Below are 25,164 nucleotides of genomic sequence, written 5' to 3'. Positions count from 1 at the left end.
CACACATGGTGTGTGCAATTGATTTACTAAAAAATGTGGATAGATAAAAAAAGGCATATCCGGGAGAGCACAATTTATTTGGTTTTATTTTTTTCCTCCCATTTTAACAAAGGACATCATCAAATTTGATAACAGGAGTTCGGAGATCCCGTTTTGGAAACGTGCATGTGGTAGTTTATCCACGTGGACAAAAAAAGGGCACTTTTCCATCGTGTGATATTTTACAAAATGTTTGAAAATGGAACAAACTCGGGGGGGGAGGCGTGATGAGATGCGGTGCGCTGTGGATAGCTTGGACGCGGTTCGCCCAGGGACCATTCGCCTTCTTGTGGCTAACTCAGATGCGGAGCGGCACCGCCAAAGACAAGCTGCAAGCGGGAACTACAAACGGGAACTGCAAACGGACTGCTCCCGTGTAATCACATGTTAAGCTATAAAAGGTGGGTGAAAATGGAAGGAAGAACGAGTGGAATAGGCGCCATTGGAGGGAAACTCAAAAAGGAAGAGGCACGCAAGCAAATGTGTGCATGCATATATGCCTCACGCATGCGTGTGCTTTATACCCACGTTATAGGTGTTCCTCCAAAATTTGCTAACAAGTATAATTCAAAGTGATAGGTAAAAGAAAAAAAAAATTATGTTTTAGTTTTAAGTGGGAATATGCTGTACATATCCACCTGCGGGTCCTCCACTTGCTTTTTATTTATTCTCCTTTTTACGTGGGCCTAAAACGTGCTTAAAAGGTACTCCTTAAAGTCTTCGAAGTTTATCTGCAGACGGGGGGATGGGTAACGGACGCATTTGCTATTTTGTCATTGCTTATCATTTTTTTTTTTGTTTTTTTTCGCTTGTTTTTTTTTTAGCGCTTTGTGTGCCCCCGAATTACCCTGTTCGCGCGCCGCTCGCAAGATAAGCCCTTCTTCACAAGGAACACGGAAGTGAAAAAGTTGTCCACGTCGTGACTCTCGATGACCTTGTCCTGCACGAGCGTTACTATGTCGCTTTTGCTGATGTAGCCATCTTCGTCCTGCGGGGTGGCGTGAAGGTCATTTCGTTTTGAGGGGGCGCTCGAGAAGGAAGAAGTAATAACGCTGTAGTAGCGGTGTTGTAGCGGCGTGGAGGCATCTTATATGCCCTCCAGAGCAGTTTTCCCTCCGGCAACCTTGTCGATCTTGTTGAAGGCCGCCTTCAAGAAAGTGGATTCTATGTCCTTCCATCGGTAGCACCCGGCGATGAACTCTGCAGAGGTGAACGAAAATTGGGCGATGGCGTGTGTATATGTGTGTGGGGAGGTGGGTGCAGTTCCTCCATGCGAAGGGGTACTTAAGCGTACGAGTATGCACATGCGTGGGTATGTGAGCTAACCCGTGTAGGTGACGCTGCCCCGGTCGTTGATGTCCAGCGCCTGGACAATTCGGTTGATGTCCCACTTCTTGATGCCCGCATTGGCCAGCACGGCATAAATTTCCCCGTGGCTGAGCGAGCCATTATGATTGGTGTCTATTTTGCAGAAGAGCTCGTTGATGTACTTTAAGTGGCTATCTATTACGCTAAGCTCGTGGGCCATTATGTTCACTATGATGTTCCTGATGTTGGATTGCTTCATGTAGGCCTTTATGTTGCTGAGTGTGCTTGGGTTAATTTGGACTGGATCTAGGAAGCCCTGGAACCAGGGGTGGTGCAGGAGCTGAGCGAATGAATGGGGGGGGATAAGGAGTATGGGTGTTTTCACATGTGGTTGTAATATTTTACACGTTTGGTTGTAATATTGTAGAAGTATGCTTGAAGATAGCCCCTCGCGCCTACCACTGCCGCCATGGGCCGCCGGGTGTGGTCCTTCTCCAGCATGAGTTTCAAGATGTGCAGCCCGGGCTGAGACAGCCGGCCCTTCAAGCTCTTGTAGTCAGGCTCGTCCTTGAATATGCTCAGCTTAATCTCATCATAGGTGTTCCCACAAAAGGGCAAATTTTTGGAAAACAAAAAAAACATAATAACTCCAGCTGACCATATATCACATTTGATGGTAAATTTTTTTTTAAACACTTCGGGTGCCATGTAGAGAACAGTCCCTGCAGCAGTTTTGCTAACTCCCTCTGTGTGGTTAATCAGTTCAGCTAGTCCAAAGTCAATAATCTTTAATGTATCATCTCCCTTGGATTTGAACAGAATATTCTCAGGTTTCAAGTCCTTGTGGGCAATGTTGTTGCTATGCATATATGCTATGGCACACAAAATTTGAAACATAATATTTTTTATATATTCTTCATTGAAAATTGAGGACTTTATTATCTTGTCCATAAGTTCCCCTCCTTCACAAAGCTCCATGACAATGTAAGTGCAGTCCACATTTTCGTAGACGTCAAATATTTTTATAATATTTGGATGATCTAAATATATGAGTACATTAATTTCTTCGTTAATTTTTATGTTTTTTAATTTTTTTTTTTTTAATATTTTCACCACTTTGTAAAGCTTACATATGTTGTCTTCCACAAGGTGTACTTCCCCAAAAGCACCACACCCCAGGATTTTTTTAAAACTCAGATAATTGTATATCGATGAGTAGTCATACCCTCCTAACTTTTTCCTGCTGATTATGCAGTTTCTTTTTATTTTTAAATTTTTCGTGGGGTAATACTTTTTCTTGATCTGCTTCAGCAGGTCCCAGTACATCTGCCTGAAGTCGGTGTAGTTCATGCTGTTGTTCTTGCTGCTGTCGTAGTCTTTGTAGACGATGGACAGGATGTTCTCTGCGGGGGGTGGAAATCGGCATGGTGATTAAAGATGTGGCAAAACATGAGGTTGCCATGTGGACGCTTACGCGATTTCTCTTGTGCATACAAATCATTGGTGATGTTTGCCTATGCGTTGGGACTATGCCCAATGCGCCCCTCACTGCTTACTATCCACAGGGGGGAGCTCCAAATTGAAGCAGAGCTTCTGAATCAGTGACTCGATTTCGCTGAAATGCAGGAAGTTTTTATTTTTCACATCAAACTGCTGAAAGGTGGCTCTTGCGGATCGTTCGAAAATTTCGCTATTCTTTAGAACCTTGTCAATTTTGCTTTTTATATAAAATGGGGTCGCCAACACTTCCTCATTATTTTCATTCCTTTTCTTCAGTTCATTGTTCTCGATCATTTTTCTGTTTAACGTTTGTTCCATTTTTACATCTGACTCCTCGTCCCTTCCGTTTCCTCCCTGTAATGTAATTTGTCTTCCCCTCTTTGGATCCCCTTCAAATTGAACTATTCTATTTTCATTTCCAAGGGGGTTTCTATAGTAGAATTGTTGATATATGCTGTGTGTAATATTTTCCCCTCCAGGCACCTTCCTATCCGTGTCTGCATCCAAGTCGTGCCTGCTTGCGTCATATTTCCTGCTGTATTTTCCACTCATTATATCGTTTGAGCTGATCCCTTTGGAGTCCTCTAATTTAGGGTTCCTCTTGTTCCTGTCGGATGTCTTCCCAATGTCGTTTTTTCTTCCATCCCATGTGACGGGACCCACTTTGGAAGAAATCGGTTCTTTGGGTGAGGAGCCCCCTTTGTAGGAAAACTCCGGCGTGTTCTTACTTCCCCTTTTGTCATATACCCTTCGGCCACTTTGCATAATAGTACCGTCATTGATGGCTTTCTCTTGGTTCGAAAAGGTGTCCATAATTTTCACCGCGCCCCCTGCGCTGTAATGTTCCATCTCGTCTTTTATCATGGGCGGCTCTGCGAGTGTTGTTTTTTGGTGGAGAGGAAGCTGATCATTGCGCTTGGTGTTGGATCTGCCCCCGTGAAGCCAGCCGAACTTCTCTACGCCGTTCGACTGGATGCACGGTTCGACGCTGGCGTCCCTCTCTCTCTGCGGGGACAAAGACTTCGCGGCGCTACTTTTGTTGCGGTGGAAAAAATTGCCCAACGTCCGTCCATGAAGAATATCCGTGAACTTCATTTTGAATTTGTCCTTTTTGTCACTCCTCTCGGCATGATCATATTTGCTATGTTCCCGTTTAAGCATATCTTCGTTGTTTTTCCTGTGCTTTATTTTGTCTAGGAAGCTTTTGATGTTATGTTTTTTTTTCTCTTCCCCGTGGGGATCCTTCTGCGCTTTCTGCGTTTCCTCCCTGAGTGGTTGGAGTATTTGCCCCGCTTGGCTGAAGTGGCTATCTGTGTAGTCATTTTCTATTTGTTCTGCTTGTTCTGCCGCCCCTCTTTTTAAAAAGTAGTCATTGGTCCCTGCGTGCACACTCAGGTTTGACGAATGAAGCATGTAGTCGAATGCACTTATCCTCTCCTCTTTGTGAATTGGCTTGCTCCTGTTGTTGTTGATCGTGTAGGCACCTATATTAAACTTAATTAGCTTATCTTCCCCATTAGGAAGATTAAATTTGTACTTGTCCTTACTGAGGTTGGGGTTCCCAATATTCAAGGCGTTCCTCAGGGATGATTTTCCCTCCATAGCACTCCTCTGTATGTTGTATTGCCTTCCATAGGGTGTGCTACTTTTTTTTAAATTATTTTCGCTTACGTTTATGTTCACAGATTTTTTATTTTTCGTTTTTTCGAGGTACTCTACTTTGGGGTTTTCTTCCCCCCTCCTCCCGCTGTGCCTGAGATTTATTTCATGCCTTTTTTCACCTCCGTATGTGCGTTCCGTGGGGTTATATTTGGTGGCATTCCACGTGTTTTCATCATTTTCAAAATAACTGTCTTCCCTTTTATCATAGATGTGTCCCCCCGCTGGGATGTTTTGGTACTTGAACTCGCTTGCGAGGGGGGGTCTGCAGCTTGGGTCTTCCGTGTTGGTTTCCTCCTCCTGGTCAAGGGGGTCACCGTCATTCTCGTCGTCATAGTTGTCATCGTCGCCATCGTCTTCCTCTTCTTCTTCATCTTCTTCACCTTCCTCTTCTTCTTCATCTTCTTCACCTTCCTCTTCTTCGTCGTCTTCATCATCCTCCTGCCCCAGTGATCCACCTCCTTTGAATTTACCGCTTCCATTTACGCCGCCGCTGCGTTGGTATTTATACTGCGATGCGCTGGTATTATAGTCGTCATTACTTTGGCTGCCACCACTTTGGTCGTCATTACTTTGATCGTCATTACTTTGATCATCACTATTTTGATCTTCACCACTTTGATCATCACCATTTTGGTCCTCCTCGCGGTCGTAATAGTCCGCATTTTCTTCCCGGTAATGTTCATAGTTATCCTTGTCTTCCCGAATATCATGCAGCTGTTTCTGTTTTCCCCTCTTCCCACCATAACGTTCACTGGCGTCATACGAGTAGGCGTCTTCTTTTTGAAAGGGACGCCCATTTCGTTTGTCATAATCAATGCTCTTTTTATTCCTATTTAAAAATTTGATGATATCCGAGTCGAACTCGTTGTGATTACCTTTAAATGATTCCTCATGGTTGAAATTGTACTTTTCGTAGCTTCCTTGTCCCTTTTGTTCCTCTTGTCCTTGTCTTTTTTTCTTTTTCTTCCTTTTGGTGAATTCCTCCTTTGCATCATCGACTGAGTATTTACTTAACAGTTTGAACCCCGCATTGGAGAAGGAATTATAAGTTCTGTATTCCACATTTTCGTCCTCCACAAATTGTAGCTCGTCAAAATTCTCATTTTCAAAAATATCCTCCGTGAAATCTTCCTTTTCGTTTTCTTCATAATTTGTGTTCTTCCCCTTCACGTTTGGATACAGTCCTTTCGATGCGTTTTTCTTTTTCTTCTTCTTCTTCTTCTTATTCATCGTTGTTGTTGTCGTCTTTAGGGGGGCGTTTCTACCCTTTGCATTTTGAAGAAGGCTATCCTCCTTTCCACCACTTGAGGGTTCACTTTTACTATGTGCTTCATTTTCGGTGAGTGAATTTGCATCATCTGTGCTCTCTACCTTTGTGCTATCCTTTTCGTTCTCATCCTGGAACGAGAAATTTTTTTTCTTTTTCTTCTTCTTCTTTTTGTTCTGTTTTTCGATGCTAGTTCTCATTTTATTGCTATAAAAAGGTTCCCCTTTTTTTTCAAAATTGTTTTTGAGTACATCCAATATCATGTTATGCGGACTTGGAAGAAATCTAGCTCGCTTTTTTTTTGTGGAGGAAAGGGAACAAGTTCCTTTGGAGAGTCTACCAGAGGGACAACGCTAGAAAGGTGTGCACACGAAGGTGTACTACATTTACACATGTGCATAGGTTGGCACGTGTCCACTTGTGCACATCGGCATGCAGGCACGTACCTTCGCGGATGTGACAGAAATAAATGGGTGTGTACGGGGTGTAGAGAAAGGGAAAGGGAAAAACAGAAAAAAAAGGACAAGGTGCAAAGCAAAGAAGAAGAAGTGCACCGTGTGGGCGAAGAAAACCACAGCGCGTGGGACACTAAGCGGACTGCAACACGAGCCCGCTCCGCCGCTCTACCCGGAAAATCATCCAAGCTCTATTTTTGAAAAAGCGAAAATAGCGATATCCTTCAGCTTCAAGATAGCGCACTGAAAATTGCTGGAATCTGCATTTTGGAAAAACTCAAAAATACGTTCACTGCCCAAGTAGCCTGTGTGCCCGCTCATTTTTCCCGCGCAGGTTGAACAGTTCTCTCGCGCCACCCGCTGCTGCTTAGCGTTGTTTCGTCTTACCACTTATTTCGTTCTTAACATCTTTGTTGCTCTAACTTTTGTTTTTTTTTTTTCCTTCTATATACAAAAAGATACAGTCCGCCACTTTTTCGGACATAATTTTGAATCTTCGTTGATTCAGCTTTTACCCTCTATGTTAACAGTATTTTTTTTTCCTTTTTAATGTGTGTGTATCATAAAAACATGTAGCGTTTGGGGGAGTTGGAAAAAAATTTTACAAAATGAGTTCGCAATGTAACGGTTGTGTTGTTCCCGACTTAAGGGTGCAATGCGGTGAGGCACATACAGATATGCTTCCCCTTCTTTTGTGTTAAACAAATGGGGACAGAGTATATATGGGAACACGCCGTATGGTTAACTGCTACATAAATGAAATAGCAAAGTGCTGAAGCGGATTGTGTAGACGAATAGGTAAATCAATGGGAAAAGGGATGCAACGTGTAACTGTTGCTCACTTTGGCGAGAGAATGGTGACGCCCATAAACACCCTTGAAAAGGTTAAAACGTTATGTAGATAAGAAGATAAAAAAAAAGGAGGGAAAAAATAAAATTCAAGAAAGAGAAGATATTCAACAAATTCTATAAGTTCAACAAAGCAAGTGATTATTTTAAAAGGGTGGGCGAAAAAAAAAAAGTTCTAAGTGTGTTGTGCATGTAGAACGGGGGGTTATGTGGATCCACTGGATGTAGGCAAAAAATGGGGCAAATGGATGTGGCCACTACGTTATATGCCGATATGCATACATATGTGTATTATATTCGCAGTAACACACGTGCAGGTACTTCACGTCCACGATAAATGAGCGTCAAAATACACACATGCGGGGAAAGCGCGAGCAATGCGTCCACATGAACAGTTATCATGTGATCAATCACGGGGGGTAAAAGAGGACCCGCAACAGAACGAGGTGACATACGATGAGCAGCTACGAATGTGATAACCTGTCACGAATGCGATGGGGTGAGTTGCTTCGCAGGCTGGCTGGCAAACCAAGCGAGTAAGCGCGTGGGAAAACGCAGTGGTGAAAAAAAGGAGCAAGACGAAGCTAAAAGCTACATTTGTTCCCCACGCAACTCTGGACAATTTCAAAATGGGCATCATGCAGATTTGGACATATGGGGAAATTTTTCACCACATGGGAAAAGCTCTTTTGTATGTTCATTCGTCCATGCAGTCTTTTCTTTTTCTTTTTTTTTTTTTTTTTTTTGTTCATGTCCGTGCTGCAACACTTAACGTGAAAATCGCAATCCAGGGAAGGTTAAAATTTTTCTATTGAAAAGGTGAAGTAAAAGTTAATTCAAAATGGAGGTCATTCTGCGTTACAAGGTTCATATGTGGACACTTGCTTTTACTGCGCTCGTTTTTAATTTTTTTTTTTTTTTTTTTTTTTTTTTTTTGTTCTCATTAAAAGTCTGACATTTTTTTTTTTTTTTCATCACCCCCTGTGGCGTACAATTCACGAATTTTTTTAACTGCATGTATTTGTAGGATTGACGTGTTCACATCACAGTGTGGAAAATTCTTTGGCGCCCTCCACACCTATCTCATGACTTTACCCTTTTTCATTTTTTTTTCGCCTTTTGCCCAATACCGTTATCACAGCTATTTTTAATACTACATGCGTTCTGTATGACCATGCTAACACCTGTGCGAGTATGTGTACAAATAGGAACAACTACACCTGTGGAAAGCGGCCACATGTATGTGTGCATCTCACGCAACCCGCTAGGGGCTGCAGAGCAAAGCCATATTTCCGAATGGCTTAAACGGTCTGGCTCCTCGCCCGGCTTTCCCCCCTTTAATGTTTTATTAACTGTTCCGTTAATTTCTCAATTTATTTTTCAAACCTGCGGCGCAAAGGAGCTGCTGGGTGATTGAACAACAAAGGGACAAAAAAAAAAAAAAAAAAATAAATAAAAATAAAGCGAAAAAACAAGACAAATAGGGGTATATATGCCCATCGAAAGAAATCGGGAAAGAGACTCCTCCCGCGTTTTCACCAGCATTCACAACTCATTCCCAGCATGGGTTGAAAAAAAGTTTAACGTGGAAATGTCAACCGTTTTTCAACAGAAAGTCGCGTTAATTGGGGGGGAAATTATGTGTAGGAAAATATATATAAAATTTTCTTTTTAAGCCCATTTTGTACCCCTTTTTTTAAATAAAAAAAAATAATAATAAATAAATTTAAATGGAACGCCTGGAAAATAAAACAAGAAGGCTGCCTTTTCAACACACCTGCGAATAGGGCAAAATTTTCTGTTACACTTGAACGGAGGGGAAAATTCAAGGCAGTAATTTCCCTTTTTGCGCGCTTGGAACTTTTTACAAAAGATGACTTTTCTTCGTGAAGGGAAAAAGATGGTGTCCCCACTTTGTGTTCCCGTGTAAGCAGAAAAGTATGCCTGCTGAGTGAAGTATCCCCAGAAGGAAGTCCACACGCCCATACGCACGTTCACCTGCACCCCCACCCGGACAAGGCGAAGGCAGCTCTTAAAATGAAACCCTTGCCCCTTTCCGCGTTGGTCACCCTCCTTTTCGCAACTCTCCTACGCGTAAAATGCATTAAAAAAACTCCCCAGGGGAGGTATCCCCATTTGGCATACCCCCCGAACAGTGAGCACAAGGGGAAAAGCAGCATCAATGAATATGCCTTCATTGGGATTGCAAAAAGGAAGTATGATTTGTCACATTTCAGGAAAAATAAAATAACTCCCAATGATCAACATGTTGTGAAAAAACAGAACAATGTGCATGTCTTATATTTACACGATTGGGAAAATGGAAAGGGACAAGTGAAGAACAATCATATAAATACGAAAGACAAAAATTGGTGGAGTAAAGCAACATCCAAATTGTTATTAATATTTAACAGAAATTGCTTGACCAGATTCCTCTGCGTGGGTACCTTCTGTTTAGCCCTCTACCCAGCATACACCTTTTTAGTAAACAAAAAAATTGAACTCGCCATTACAAATATTTTGAAAGAAAACTTTCTGTGTGTGGGTATTCCTCAAAAAATCAAAAGGTATTTTTTTTCCATTTCGTTTGGTGAATTCAGATCATCTCCATTTTTCTTGTCCACAATTTTGGTTGCATCCTACTCCTTGTACATCATTTTTAAGGTTTATATAGAAAAAAAAAGGGAGGCCACACGGATGAAGTCTGCAATTGAAGCTTACAACAAGAGTAGAGAGGAGTATATAAACACCGGCAGGGATTCCTCAGAGGACAGTGACCACGATGTGGATTATTTCGATTACGCAGATGAGGAGGGCGATTTCGGGAAGGACCCCTACTGAGCAGCACTACCCCGACTAAGAAGCGTTACCCCTAGTGAGTGCTTTCCCCGGGGGGTGCCATTTCAGCAGTTCAGCAGAGTGAGCGGTTTTCTGCTTCCCCCCTTGAAGTTTTTCAGTCCATATTTTTGGCAAACAAACTCGCATCACCCATAAGGCTTCCAATGATATCCGAAAAAATATGCGAAAAGAAGTGAGATAAAATTGCTGGCTTCAAAAATGAATAGTCGCTCTTCATTTGAGAGTTGGCGTCAGTTTTGTTCGTTCCTGAGAATTGGATGAAGAAGGGGTGATGGTATAACAAATTGGCGAGGTAGGCTCACGAGGGGTACTTTCACACATGTGCACACACGTGTGTTCTCATGTAAACACAGAGATATGCCCTCCATCCTCCCTGTGTGGTAAACCCACTTGACATGGCGTTAATCATGTCCTCGCTGAGAATGCTCTCAATTGTCTGAATGGAGCATGCGTTGATGTCCGAAAGGATGGCAATGTGATTCCTGATTTCTTTCTCGATTATGCTTTTGAACATTTCGGTGAACATGCACGCGTAAATGTCCCCTGTGAGGTGTGACCAGAAGTGCAAATGTTAATGCAAAAATGCAAATGTGAGTTCATCAGCTCAATCGCGAAGTGAGCGCGTGCAAATCATCACATATTGCGCACATACTCTTATAACACGCAATTTCCTCCGGAGAGAGGTTCCTGTTCTCCTTCCCATCTCGATTGCTCTTCTTCCCCATCGGCCTTTCCAGTTTGTCGAAATCGAAGTAGTGTCTTTTAAAGAAGCCTTCAAATTTGAGTGCACAGAATAAAGGGGGAATAAGTAAAAAGGGGTTTCACATCACTCCCACATGTGCATCTACACATGCAAGGACACTTCAAACGGAAGGCAGACTCACTTTTCGATTTGTCCTCCAGAGGAATGGGTAGACTGATGTATCTTTTAAAGTACAAGTGCTGGGGGTAAATATTAGTTCTAACCAAATTCTCAAAATTATTCTTTGCCATTGCCACGTCATCAGAATTGCAAGTGAATAACTTCACGTGAATGTAAAAATAAAACTTGGGAAAGTCTTTAATCCCCTTTTTGATAGATTCTTTGGGGATTTCTCCTTTGGAAAGTTCTTCTAACATTGGAGAGAAAAAAAAACGGGTTACCTTGTGAAGATTATATAGGGATTATAATTTTAAGTGATCCATTTGTACACTTGCTGTGCAAAATGTTTTTTTTTTTTTTTTTTTTTCTTCTTTCCAAAATTAACCATTTTTAATACCGTAAAGGCGCCGCACAGCCTTTTGTAGCATGCTGCTGTTGACATTGTCCTGTTGTTGAGGGGTGAATCGGACGTGGGTGCGGAGCAACGTGAGCGCTGGGTCTTTCCACACAGGCATACATAGTACATGCATACATATATGCATTTGCTTGTTTATTTATTTTTTTGTGTTCCATAATTACATAGGTGTATTTGAACAGCTGGATGTTCTCAAATATTTTTTGCGCGTGGGAGAAGGTTAGATCATCGAATTTTGTTGCCTTCTTCGCTTTGGAAATCTGCAAAGGATTAGACTCTTCTATTCGCCCCTGTTTGTTCCTCGTATCTTCGTAGACCTCTTCTGCCATAGTTAAAAGGGGAACAGTGCAAAGTATGACGTATGATTTGGTGGGGTTTTCTCACCGTGGGGAAATGAGAAAAACGCGTGCATGCGCTTCCGCACATGAAACGGACAGGTGTAGATGCCATTATTTGTATACCAATTTTCTCTTCTGAGACATCACCAATGCTGAACCCGTCCTCTTCATTCTTCCCCTGCGAGGGCACTTGGTCTTGTAAGTACTTGAACTCTATCTGAATGTTCCCCTCGATGTCTAACAATATGTCACTCAGGATGAAGGTAAACCTGAGGATGATATGCCCCTCCCTTTTGATAACTCCTGTGTTTTGTGAGGCAAGTGATTCAGAATGGATGTATGTAGATAGTGCAGCTGGTTGGCAAGTGTGTAAAAAGATCCATTTTTCAGGTAACCTTTGTTGGGGGTTATTTTTAAAACGTTTCCTGGCAGGGTGTTTTTGTTAGGTATTTTAAATTTTAGGTCCCTGGATGATGAGTAATTTTTTATTATGACAATCCGTTCGACGATGGAGCTGCACGTGGTCAGAAACAGGGGAAGGTGAATCGTCGTGACATGGGCAAAGGTAAATGGCACGATTTAATGCGGCGTTGCTTGGTACATTCAGGTGGTGCACTTGGCTTTACTTCTCCGTCCAACTGTTCCACCGATGCTCTACCGCACAGATGTAATCCTTCCCCCCCCCCATGGCTTACTTTGTCGGGGCATAGAGAATATTTATCGAGCTTGGCGAGACATAAAACAGTTTATTCTGAGCGTGTATGTATGAATAGGCGGGGACGAAGTTGGAGCAGAAGGTCTTGATACCCTGTCCAGGGAGGTCACCAATGCATTTGTTGTTGAAAACGTTGATCGTTTTGTGAGCATCCTTGTACACATTATCGGATGTGCTGTTTAGCGTGAGTTCTATCATGACTTTGTCTAGCTCCTGTGAGAGCGCGGGGGGGAATATGTCGGTCGCATGTACAGGTGCACACACATGGAAAAGCACGAAAAGGTGTGAACACGTGTAGGTAGATATGCCCACTATGAAGTCATTTTACTATATCCCTGTTTAGGTGCCTAAAGTGCGGCCTCAGTATCAACGTTTCGCTAATTATAGTGGGGGAAAGTCTCGAAACCAAAATGAAGAGGGAAATGTACTTGCGCCTTTTGATAACCCCCTTGGGATTCAAAACCACCAAATGGCTGCACCGCTCTACGGCGTAATGGATATCCAACTCGCTATCATTTAGGAGGTCAATGTTTATGATGCACTCGTTTTTCAGGCCCAAGACGTGTTCATTCAGGTCCTGAAGGAAGGGGAGAAAAATGCGAAAAATAAGACACGTATAAGGAGCAAAATGGGATAATAAACATAAACGATATGAAGGGGGGGAAAATGGAGACTATCCAACGCGCCAACCACAAGGAAGCTGCACATGTGCACATCTTTCGGTACCTTCACGTTCATCAAATATATAGGGGGCACTTGGGGGGGAAATGTCAGGGAAGTCAAATTGAGGGGAAGCACTTTTCCATTTTCCACGTCAATTATCAGGGGCATATTATGAAGCCCAATATATTTATGTTTATAAAATAGGGTGATGGTTTTTGTGCCCTTTTCTTTTATTTCAAAATTGGTGGGGGTGATTTCGCAGCAGTCCAGGCATCTCATGAAGTTGCGGTAGGTGTTGTCTACGTAGAGGAGGTGGGCCAGCTGCGCGCACGGAAGGGAAAGGAGAAAATAAAAGGGGAGAAAAGAAAACGATCGTGCTATGTACCACATCGCGCTGTCACCACCGCATGCATCGGCGTTACCTGCTCCTCCTCATTTTTGACGTAGGGCGGTAAGACAGGAAGAACGTACGACTTTATGCTATTTATATGAACCTTCAGTGGCACATTGAGTGGGTTAAATAAAACCAAGTTTACTCTTGTCACCTCGTTGAACGTGTTGTTTCCAATATTAAATGGTATGTAGTCAAACTGGTTGAAAAGCTTTTTCATGTTCTCCATTCCTTGACTTTTCTTGTATTCTGTGTCTAATGTTGAGATGTCTTCCTTTAAGTAGCTACAGGGAGAAAAAAAAAAAAAATCAGTTCCCATTGGCTCTTAAAATGGAGGTGCATACACACCGTGAAGATAACACAAGAGTGGAGAAAAAATGAAATGCGAGATAGACATTTACAAAGTAGTAATTGCTCAAGAAAAAAGGACGTACGAATTTATCCGATCCGCGGAAGTCATATTCCAGTATATGGATTGTGGAGTTTTAAAATCATTTATGTCGATAATTTGGAAATAGGGCATCACCACTTTCAGTACAATGTCGACGTGGTTCCTGCAGGAGGGGGGGGATGGATCGTGTTTTAAGGAAGTCCTCTCAGTTTTATGAGTCCATGTAGAAAGTACACACTGGGGCGCCTTCGATCTTCTGCCTATGTTGCTACTTATATCCTGAAAAAAAAAAAAAAGGGGGGAACACTGTCAGGTCGTTTTTGTCAGCGGGGTGGAGGTGGCTCTACTACAAGTGGTCACTTCGCCATTTTGACATTTTGACATTTCTCCCCTTTTCCATTTTCTTCGTCCCTTTTACCTCCCACGATGACGCAAAAGCGGTAGACGAAACGGCCCTGTTGGATGGTTTTAAAAGAGACGTAGGCATATTTGCCCGAAAAGGAATTAATCACGTCTTCGCTTTTTTCCACTACAACGTTTCTGTCTGCCTCTTTAATTTCGTCTTCATCTGTGGAAAGAAAAAACAAAAGGCAGCTTGGGATGGGGCACATAACGAAAACGCGGAAGTAGCCCAAATGGGCATGAAAATACATATGAGTAAGAAAATGACATGGACATCGTCTATTGATTGTTCTGTTTTGAGGACGTACCAAATATTTTCCTGCTGCCTATTTGGACAATTTCAGTCTTTGTTTTAAAATTTACTTTAACGGGGTTTTCGTTGTGAATCTTTATCTGGAAGAGTATGTGCGGGTGGGGGAGGTATCATCACAGCTTTGAGGTCGACAAGTGGACGCTAACGCGTGGGTGCCAACTTTTCGTCGGCCACGCTGAACCGCCCCTCGCCTACCTTCGCATTAAACTTCGAGCCCACTATGATCGGCTCGCTTTCAACCACTTTGGGGTGCAGCGTCAGGGCGCACTTAATTATATTCACGTGCACAAGGAACCGTTTACACCGTTTGATGTGGTCCTTCATGTTCTTCTTTATAAAGGTAAATTTGCTCCTCATGTCTTCCTCATTTGTGTACAGCATGTAGGAGAGGAGCAGGGGCACCGATTTCTTTAACGTAGAATCGGAACAGGCACAGATGTAGATGTTCCTTTTTTCAAAGGGCAATAAACAGAAGAAGTAAAAGGTGTATTTTTTATCTTCATTTGTAAGTGAGCTAGTTCCTTCATTTTGTTCTTCCTCCCCGTTTTGCAATTGCCATGTGTTTAATTCTTCCACTTGGTCGTTCCTATGGGGTGTGTGTTCCTCTGCACTTTGCGCTTCCAACGGGGAATTATTCCCCTTTATATGAATGCCCAGAATTGAGGCTGCATCTTCCTTAACTAGCATGCAGAGGACGTTTCTCTCCGTCATGTTTTCGATAGCCACTTTTTTGGAGCTCTCCGTGTCGGTGCTTATGCAAGGTAGGTTCTTTTCAGGGTGATAGAACAGGGAGGATAAAATGAAATAAAATGGGCAATATAGGCAAAATGGACAATGTAGACATGTACGCCCATTTTCACATTTGTGGTGCATGGCCTTACTATGTTGAGGTCCCCCCCGTTGAACAAGACGCTGTTTATCTCATGCGAGACGAAAACGGAGATATGCTTCTTTTCAATGCCATTTACTAAATAGTGCAGTTTAATTTCACCCTCAGTTAGCTGCGCTTTCTTGGGGGAGTAAAAGATAAGGACGTTTAGGGAGCCCCTACTAGGTACGTAGTTCACTAGCGGGGTGACTCTACAGGGAGGGGATAAAATTTTTGTTATGATGGCCTACATCTTATGCAATTGTAAATATGCATACATATATATACATATGTATATATATTATATGTGCTATGTGAGTGGGCATTGGGGAGAGAGGGGAGGTTCACCCCTCAAGGAATACGTCCCAACCTGATCGATTCCACATCGCCCTTGAATGGAGTGAAGTCAACCAGCTGTGCGATGTCCGAACTATTCCCAAACCTCATAACGGCGTAGGTGTTTTCCTCTTCGATAATATTCAAAAAGGAAATATGTTTGGGGTAGACACATAGACTGTCCAGAACATTCTCTGTCTCACATAGGTACTTTATTTTGAACTGAAACAGAGTGACATATAAGAACCGAGGGGGCAACAACGTTTTGCTGTTACACTTCCTATAGTCCCTATTGTTGGAGGGGAAGACAATGCATTCGTACACTTCCCTCGTATATTTCTCCTTCAGCGCCTTTGCATTTTTTACTCTAAAGGGGGGGCAAAAAAATGGAATATTTATGTTAATTTTCGGCGTAAAAATGCAAGTTGGGGGGATATACAGTTACACTTCGCTCCATCAGGGACAGCATTTGGGAACGTAACCACCACGATGAATGTCACACCTAAACGTCTGGCACCCAAACGGTGGCAGCTGAGCCTCCGCAGGGTGGATATGAAAGATACTGCGTTGTCCTCTCCCCTGGTCCACCGCATTGGACCACACGCAGGTGTACTCCACAGGAGTTTTGTTTATTATCATGATGTCTTTTTCTTCCGATTCTAGGATTTCCAATTGTTGGGGGACTACGAAGAGGTCACTACGAGGGGGGAAGCCAGAAGTGGATGGACGAAAGAAGTGAACGAAATGGAGGAGCAAAGTGGGTATCGCGGTAACGTTGGACGAAGTGGACATCCCCCTCGCGAAGCCTCACCCGTCGTCCGCCTGTACTATCTCATTTATCATCTCGTAGGTAGAATCCTCATAGGAGTCAAACTCGAGGGGAAAGTCCCAAATATCGATGTAGTCCTTCTTGTCATAGTATGAGTTGTATAAGGTCTGCTTATCATGGATAAAGTGCTTACTTCTAAATACGTGGTGCATTGAAAGAGGACACATTTTGTAGCTAACAGAATAGTTGCAAATAATATCAACGTAAAAAATTTTCTTATTCAAATGAACCAAAAAATATAATCTCTTGTACACATTAACGGGGTATATACAATGGTATGTAAGATTTACAAAGTGGTATGAATTTTTTTTTACAACAAAATTGGTGCTCTTAGCACTAAATATATATCCAAGGTTTACAATTTCGACGTGAACATCTGTGTCGTCATCATTTCTGATGGTAATTTTTTCCGTCACGCTGTCTCCCAATTTGAGATTTTCCAAAAGGTAGACTACCTTCGTAAAATGTAACTTCACATTTTTTATTTCACAAATGAAGAATAATTCTATACAATAATCTGTGCATGCTTTGAATTGTATCATTTCTGTGTATTGGTTAACTTGGTTCTGTCCGTTGATGTGGAAAACAATTTCCTCTTTGGAACCTTCCTTTATTGTGAATTCTTCCTTTAAAAGGTGGAAAACGTTGCTCTTCTTGGAATTTTCTTTCTTCTCCTTCTTTTTCACCTTCACCGTTATGGGGGCACTGGTAACGTTATGTAAATATATCGATCTGGTGAGTCGCTGTCCTAAGGCCACTTCGCCAAAGTTGACCACGCTTTGATGAAAGATCTGCTTGTCTTGATCAGAAAGAATGATAATTTGGGGCAACACGGCAACCCAGTTTAACTGGATTCTTTTTTTTATTAAACGCACTTGCACATCTTCCTGGTTGATCATTTGGATGATGTCATTCACCCCTTTCTCTGCACTGTCTTCACATGGATTGTTCGAAGTTACATTTGTCACCTTAGGACCTTGTGGAAATATTTTTCCTTCCAGATCCTTTGGCACTTCAATGATAGAGCAAGATAACCACTCTTGAAATTTTTGAGGCAAATCTGAATATAGTATAATTTGCACATTTTGTTTTTGGTTAGCCTTTAAAACAAACTGCGAAGGTTCCAATTTAATTTTTCCTTTTTTCTCCTTCGATGTGTATTTGTGTGTCAATTTGACCACTGCATTTAGTGCACCTTGGTTTTTTATCACTAGTTCTTCTTTCCCCTTTTGCTTAATTACCATATCCTTAAAGTGCAACACTGAGGGTAGGATGACGTCGCATTTGAGAGGAGTAGCTCTCAGCTGAACCTCTATTCTCTTGTCCCTCTGTTTGTCTTCGATCACTATACTTAACGTTTCACTCACAGTTTGGAAGTCGTTTACAGGGTTGAAGAATATTATGGGGTAACTTTTGTTTAACCCCGCACTGATGCTTTCTACCTCCTGCAGAGGGTAAGTAAAATATACGCTACTTTGGAAGAGGAACCTAAACCGTATTAACTTTTTCGTAGTGTTCTTTATGCTTAACCTTTTCGTCATTTTGACCCCCCCCTCGTAGTTGTCAAATTCGATTGACGCGGGCAGTTCGAGCCCGTGCAGCCTGCTGCTTTTTTCCATCGTTGTCACTCCAAGGGGGAAAAACAAGAAAACGAAAGAGGACAAATGAAGAAAGGAGGGGAAAAAAAAAGGCTACCCCTCCATGGGTCATTACCCCACAATGGGGTGAACGTCTTATATTTATTTTTTTCCTAATAGCTTAATTTTTGGAGTAACTTGGGATGTTTTTTTTGAGTTGGCTGCAATGTAAGCGGTCCGCAGCGGCTAAAGGGAGTCTTTTTTTTTTTTTTTTTTCTTCCTTTTGTGACAAACGGGATGTAGACTATCCGCGGTGTCCACAAATCGTCACACGGAAAAGACGTCGAACAATAATGCACTTAAGCGTGAAGTGATATTCTATCATTTCTGCGCGTTCATTTTGGTTAATCGGGTGGGAAAATTTTCCTCATGGTTGGCACCCAATTGGAGCACACTGCGCGGTGCTCTTCCCTGTGCATAGCAACGCCCTGCGCAGAGGCATCACTGCGGTACTAGAGATTCGTCCCAATTTTTTTTTTTTCGGAAGAGGAGACAATGTGCACACCAGGGGGGGGAGTAATAACCCTTCAAAAGGGGTAAAAAAAAAAAAAAAAAAAAGGAAAAAAAATTCCATCGCGCCGGGATTCCCCTGCTCAATCACGATGTCCATTCGTGTGAAGAAGGCCAACCAAAACAATACATAAAAATTTGCTGAAGGAAGATGTAAGGATCTTCGCCATTTTTTTTTTTGCTCACTTTTTGGATTAAAAATTTTACAAGGACAAAAGAGAGTGTGTTTATGGGGGCATACACGATATGAAGCATTTATGGGCGGAATTAGACAAAGAGGGAGGCGAAAAAAAAAAAAAAAAAAAACACCAAAAAAAAAAAAAAAAATAATGTGCTGCTGTGTTGTTTAACCAGTTAAATGGTATTTATAAAAGGATGTTGCAACGCGGAGGGGAGAACTTTCAGTCATGGCACCCACTCCCCATCACTCCTCAACTATGACAGGAAATATGGAAAAATAAATCTCCCTCCTGTGGAGGTCAGTTCTTGCTGTTATGTCGGCCAAGGCTTTCCTCATCCTGAGGGTATATTCTGCGTTCCCTTTTGTCAATAGGTCTAGGCACTGTGAGTAAGCCTGTAAAGTATTACACCAGTTTTGGATGACTATATCTATGGACACTCCTGTCTTTTTTAGGAGTAATTGCAAATTGAGTAAAACAGCCTTGACATCTTGTTCATTTGTGGAAACCATACCTCTGAGGAGTGCTTCGCACCCCTTTTTAGCGTCTTCCTCTATGGTATTTTTTCCCCTCTCCCGCAATTGCCTCGTCAGTTTGGTAGTGACCCCATTCAAATCGTCAACATTCAGCGTTACGGTGTTCCCCTCCTTCAAGGCAAACATCACTTGATTGTTCTTAATTTCAATTTTATCAATGAACATGTTGTTTTTCAGTGTTGCCATAAAATCAGGGGTGCTTCCATTGCTCATGAGGTTGTACACCCCAAACCACTTCTTTGTGAGAGACACCTTAGGGGTGTGCTTTTTCAACGTCTCGATGACGTCATAAGCATACTCGTATCTTACTTGGTGCGACTTTGGCAGTTCTTCTTCGAGCAGGTTGTAGAAATCCAACACGTCGTCTAATAGTACGTCTTTTATTTTTATGTCTATTCCATTTATTTCGATTATAAATAATAGCTTCCTCGGCTTGGAAATGTCTATGTTTAGCTTATGTCTCTTTACCTTTTTGTATTCTTTAATTTCTGATCTTCCGAAGAAGGTGAAGAGAACTTTTCCCTCAGATGTTATTTCGAAAATGCCTTGTTTGGTCTTTATCTTTGTTTCTTTTATTTCTAGTGTATTTACAATTTTGTGGAGTTCGTTTTTTTTCCCTCCCCTCAATCTATTTCCTTCATCTCCAATTGCGTCATTTCTTGCCCTACCAGATGAGTTGCTCGCCTGGCGGTACGTCTGTTTATGCCTTTGGTGCACCTCTTCATTTGTTTTTTGCACGATACTGCCTTTGCGTTGAAAATGGAGATTAACATTTTCGCTATATATATTATCACCGGTTCGTTTTCCGTTGTATGTGTTACTTTGTTCACTACTTATGTTTTTATCAGATGGGTTCAATTTCTTTTCCACCATCGATTCGTCTTTCTTTTTTGAGATCTCCTGTAGGATTTCACCAGGTATGGTGCTGGAGCTGTAGTTCCTTCCCTCTGTTAAATTGGTCAAATGGTTACTATATTGGATAGTGTCTTCCCTTTTGGGAAAATAATCCTGGGCAACACCTAACGAGTTGTAGTCACATTTTTCATTAACCACACCCATTTGATGGAACCCCATCGGGTTTGTATCACAATTAAAATTTTGGTGGTACATCTGGAAGGGACCTCCTAACGGTAAATCTCTTCCCGCGTTTATTTTTACACTTCCCTGGTGGGGAGATCCGTCACCATTTAAGTTCCCTTTCTGCGGGGAACAGACACTTCCATCTGAGAAAATGGATGCCGCAGGGGTGGGAACTGACATGGGGGCAATAAACTCTTCATTGAAACTGTCCAAAGAACACGCAATTATATTTTTATCTTCAATTTCCTCATTATATGAGTTAATTGAATAGGAGGGATCATTTTGAGAGCTACAAGAATTGTCCAATTTGTGAACAAAGGAAGGGGTGTTATTATGCTTTGCTCCCATCTCATCCTCCATGGGGTGTGTAAATCCACTAATATTTTCACCGATGTAAACATGACTTTGACTTCCTTCACTATCGTACAGCTGCTCAATCCTCGTCTTGTTGTTTTTAATAATTTCTTCAATGCCTTTTCCTTCGTACTTATCTGCGCAATGAAGAGGTGCTTTACAACTGCGTGGGTTATTCACCAGGGGGTTATTTTCGACATCCATTTGATGGTCCTCTCTATGCTTATCATTACTGTGTTGACTTTCTTCTACATTGAAACTTAAAACATGGTTGCCCCCTTCCGTCATGTCTTTCTCTTTTTTACTTAAAAATGGGGAGTCGCAATTGGTCATGCTGTCCCTTTGTATGTCATGGAAGAGGGGGTTTCCTCCTCTCCCATCCGTTTCGGCCCCATTGGAATTGTCCCTACCGTACAGATTTGCAACATTTGGGAATCTCTTATCTTCAAAGGGTTCATAATTTTGGCAGCTCGCATTGCTCTGTTCCTCCCTCAAGGGATGGAGTTCACTTAATTTTTCACTTTCCAGATAGTACTTTTCGGACACCCCTTGGGTGTAACATGATTGGTTTACGTCCCCTGTATGGTTCCTCCTTCCCAATTCACTTGTACCATTTTGTTTGCGAAGGCTCTGTGCGAGTGGATAACCACTCGAGTTGAATTCTACAATTGGGTTGGGACCATCTTCCTGGAAATTCCTCTCGTGGGTATCCCCTTCACCCACGTTGCGCATTATATAACTGTTCACACATTTATTGTCCTCGCTGAGGAGAGGAAACTCATGCAAATAATTAACTCCGGTGTAATCACCCAAATTTTCACTCACCTTAATGTTGCTGTCATTCCTGAAGGTACTTCTTTCGCCCCTATGTCCACCGTTATTTGTGGAGTCCTTCCTCATGAGGTCATCCATCAGGGTGTTGTTACAATTGCTTATGCTTTTCACATTTGCAAAGATTTCTTGGCGACCACTTCGTTCGTTGTTAAAGGATAACTCTTGGTACTCCCCTTCACACAGACTACTTCGCGAAATGGACGAGCTTTTAAGTTGGTCGTTGTGGTTCTTTGAATCTGCGTTGAGGGAAAGAAATGCACTTTGTTTGTTTTTCCCACCACAGCTACTGCTATGGGGATACTTTCCCTTTCTTGCATTCGTTTTTTTTAAACACTGCGCGGCTTGGCCGTTCGGTGTGCGCACGCAGCTATAGCATCCGCAACTGTCGCAACCGCCGTAACCATTGCAGTCGCTATCCGCACAATCAAGGCTACACATCTTGCTCCTTCGAGCCAAGTACGTTTTTCCTCCTAGTGGTTTTTCACATGTTTTGTTTTGTTTTTTTAAATTTTGGTCAACATAGTTAAGTTGAAGACTATCAATTGTAACGTTGGCTAGTTTGCATTGCCTAATTGCATATGTCTGCTTTCTTCTCTGCTTCTGGCTCCTCTCGTATGCATAGATACTCTTTCCGTTGTGCATACACTTTTTATCTATACGACCTACGCATGTGCTCTCATTTCGTTCACTTTTTATTTTCTCTGGACACGAATTAAATTCGTCCTTGGGTATGTGTTCCAGGCAGTTGATGCGTTTAATTTTTTTTTTCTTTTTGTAAACTTTTAAGTTGCCGTTGGCTCCATGCCAGTCCTTGTCATGGACACTACTACCACCGCCGTGACACTCACTGTTGGTATCACCATCTGCAATGCTCACATTCGCCAACTCCTCACAACTCGTGTCTCCATCGTGGGGGGACACACTGGACTCATCACTTTCGTACGCCGAGTTACGAACGGAAGAAAAGGTATCCGAGTTGGTCAGCACCGACTCTTCAATGCCTTTCACTGGAATGGACGCGCGAAACGTCGCACTCAAATATTGACTAATGTTGTAGTCATTCACTCGCTTGATACAGTACTTGTAACTTTTTAACTTTTCGTTGTTGATGCTCTGTAGGCATTTTGCATATTCGTTTAGGTTATCTGTTGCCACGGTTAGCAGCATTTCTTTAAATTTTTCTATGTTGTTGAGGCAGGAATGGCGGCGGGGTAAACCGTTGCGGTAAGCTTCACTTTCGTGCGCACTTTTTTTCACATCATACGGATGCCCATACTGCGCATGCATATTTGCATACTTATCACTACTAAGTGCGTGTCCTTCACCTCTGTCATTGCACATGCCTTCAGGTCCATCCTCACAATTGTAGGTAGCTGGAAAAATGTCGCATGTGTTACTGATTCGTCTTATATAGTTTGTGCCTTTTTTGACTTCGCCATTTGGTGCGCGAATATGCATAGAAATTTTAGTACCTCCCAAGTTGGCGGTTTGTCTACGATAACTGTTATTGCATATGGAATCATTTTTTACAAAATTGAACTCCATCTCCTTGTTCTGGTGAGTGCTCCTTTCGTTTGTATGCCTTTTCGAGTGGCTTCTGTTTCTCTCCCAGTTTTCGCCACAATGGGCAAGATTCACATTCTGGCCGGTGGTGCGACTAACTGGACTCACGCGGCCAATCCGCTTAATGCCGCCATTAATTAGCTCCTCTATGTTGGAGTTTTCCAGTCCGCTACTTTTTATGCAATTCTTAGCGGCGTTTTTTTTACTTTCCTTCCTCGGATTGAAGAAGATGGCACTATTGTCCACGCAATTTTGATGATTTCTCTCGGGCATACCTGCTGTCTTCCTTCGCAGTGCAGCGTTTTCTGCGCTCTTCTCCGAGATGGGGTTAGGCTTCCTGTGAGGGTTCACGTGAGAGAAGTTCATATCTCCCCAAACATTCACACCACCGCCAACAATATTGTCGTCCCCATCGTGGTCGAAGGACAGGCCTTCCAAACTCTCGTACAGAATTCTATTCCTGCAGAAGCGGTTACTACTTTGATCATCTTCCCCATCGTTGCTAAAATCCAAGGTGCTATAAACACGGCTGCTGTTATGCAGGAAGGACAAGTCCGGGAGCTTCAGAGGCTTTGTCTTGAATATGGTGTGGTTGCTGTCTAGGGTTAGGAATGTTTTATAGTCTTCGAATTCTTCGTCATCTTGGGACTGGTCGATCGAATTGCCTGGGCCGTTGGCACTGCGGTTTTCGCGGTATTTTTCGCTACGGTTCCCGTGACCTGCTGAGAGGTCCTTTATTCTGCACACCAGGTTATCCCCGTTTGCGAGGTTCCCCCTACGGTGGAGTAAACCATTCGAGTAGTTGCTCCTAGACAGTCCCGCGATCTCATTATTGACACAACCCCCTCTGTCGTAGATCTCTCCCTTTTTCTCCTCCGCCTGATTCGTCACACCTGAGTAGTTCCCCTCATACACTTTTTTCTTGTAACTCATTTGGTTCTGATAATCCACAGCACAGCTATAATCAGAATTGTAAAGAGACGTTTTCTTTCTAATGCCCAAGTTGTCCGAGTTGTCGAAATTGCAACTGGATAAACTTAAATTTAAAGAATTGTACGCTGCAATCATTTCGTTAATTTTTTTCCTTCTATTGACCGCCTCTTCTAGGCTCTTTTTGGTGCTCGTTTCTTCCTCATTCGTTAAAAAATCCTTGGATGTGCTTTTACTCTTTAGACCATTAGCAGAAAAGGCATGATAAATGTTATCCGTGGGGGGTTCTACTTTACATTCTCTGTGTGCATTGTTGCTGTTGGTCTTCACCGTGGTGTTTTCCTCACTTATATGTGGTCCACTTTTTTGCTTGTTTTCGTTTAGTAAGTAGTTATTTTCCACTTGTTCTTGTTCTGCATCTCTTCCATTTTGGCTGCCACTGTTCTGTTTGCCTTCCTTAAAAATGTGCGAGTCGTTATTACACTTTTGCGAAATTGAATTGCCACTACGTATGCTATCGGGGTCAACGATGTTTTGCATTCTTTGGCATGTTTTTTTTTTTTCTTTTTTTTTGCGAGATTTACTGGGATTGCTCTGTGGCAAACGCGCACATGCACGTGCTTGGCTGCTCAAAAAACGGATGTGATACTTCTTAACTCTTTCTTAATTTGTGCCCACTTTGCAGTTTTCCCCTTTTGCAAAGTTTGTAAAACTTTTTTTTTTTATTCTGTAAAGAAAAGAAGCGCGTGGGGAACTTGTGAAATTAGAAAAATCGCGGAGTGCTGAGAATTTGAGAAATTTCACAAATTTGTAAATGAGAAATTTGGGAATTGCGGAAAATGGAAGAACACGCAAATTCGGCGTTTCACCCCTTCGCTTTTGTAATTTTCCCTTTTTTTTTTTTTTTTTCCTTTCTTGCCATTTTTCACTTTATAATTTTTTGCAAAAGGAAAAAAAAAATTCCCTTCTTTTTATATGTTTCTTAGAACGCTTTTTCCGTTTTTTTTTTTTTTTTTTTTTTTTCCTTTGCACAGTGTTAACTGGAGCATACACGTTTGAGGCATTCGCAATTGGTAAGT

The 25,164-nt window shown here is 42.2% G+C and overlaps 4 protein-coding genes across 4 annotated transcripts; 1 reads left to right on the top strand and 3 right to left on the bottom strand.

The window, feature by feature from the left end:
• Positions 1-725: 725 nt before the first annotated feature.
• On the bottom strand, positions 726-6,039 carry PCOAH_00025540 (Calcium-dependent protein kinase 3; the record flags this gene model as incomplete). Its single annotated transcript, XM_020059359.1, has 6 exons — positions 726-770; positions 887-1,027; positions 1,163-1,239; positions 1,366-1,687; positions 1,807-2,750; positions 2,904-6,039. The coding sequence occupies 6 exons, from the start codon at positions 6,037-6,039 to the stop codon at positions 726-728; spliced, it is 4,665 nt and encodes a 1,554-aa protein (XP_019914884.1).
• A 3,078-nt stretch (positions 6,040-9,117) lies between these two features.
• On the top strand, positions 9,118-9,921 carry PCOAH_00025530 (Uncharacterized protein; the record flags this gene model as incomplete). The annotated part of the gene is made up of 1 exon (XM_020059358.1): positions 9,118-9,921. The coding sequence occupies one exon, from the start codon at positions 9,118-9,120 to the stop codon at positions 9,919-9,921; it is 804 nt and encodes a 267-aa protein (XP_019914746.1).
• A 112-nt stretch (positions 9,922-10,033) lies between these two features.
• PCOAH_00025520 (Uncharacterized protein) lies at positions 10,034-18,081 on the bottom strand (the record flags this gene model as incomplete). Its single annotated transcript, XM_020059357.1, has 21 exons — positions 10,034-10,185; positions 10,330-10,482; positions 10,592-10,711; positions 10,824-11,051; positions 11,199-11,247; positions 11,381-11,538; positions 11,678-11,857; positions 11,950-12,068; positions 12,250-12,482; positions 12,598-12,846; positions 12,996-13,253; positions 13,355-13,607; positions 13,758-13,877; positions 13,953-13,993; positions 14,089-14,282; positions 14,425-14,509; positions 14,625-15,197; positions 15,311-15,509; positions 15,668-16,000; positions 16,136-16,330; positions 16,445-18,081. The coding sequence occupies 21 exons, from the start codon at positions 18,079-18,081 to the stop codon at positions 10,034-10,036; spliced, it is 5,529 nt and encodes a 1,842-aa protein (XP_019915095.1).
• A 952-nt stretch (positions 18,082-19,033) lies between these two features.
• On the bottom strand, positions 19,034-24,625 carry PCOAH_00025510 (Uncharacterized protein; the record flags this gene model as incomplete). The annotated part of the gene is made up of 1 exon (XM_020059356.1): positions 19,034-24,625. One exon carries the CDS (start codon positions 24,623-24,625, stop codon positions 19,034-19,036), a length of 5,592 nt encoding a protein of 1,863 aa, XP_019914962.1.
• Between the last annotated feature and the right edge of the window lie 539 nt (positions 24,626-25,164).

This window comes from Plasmodium coatneyi, chromosome 9 (assembly GCF_001680005.1).
Source record: "Plasmodium coatneyi strain Hackeri chromosome 9, complete sequence".
Classification (NCBI taxonomy): domain Eukaryota; phylum Apicomplexa; class Aconoidasida; order Haemosporida; family Plasmodiidae; genus Plasmodium; species Plasmodium coatneyi.
The sequence above is the reverse complement of the archived record's forward strand: the minus strand, read 5'-3'. Positions and strand labels throughout refer to the sequence as shown.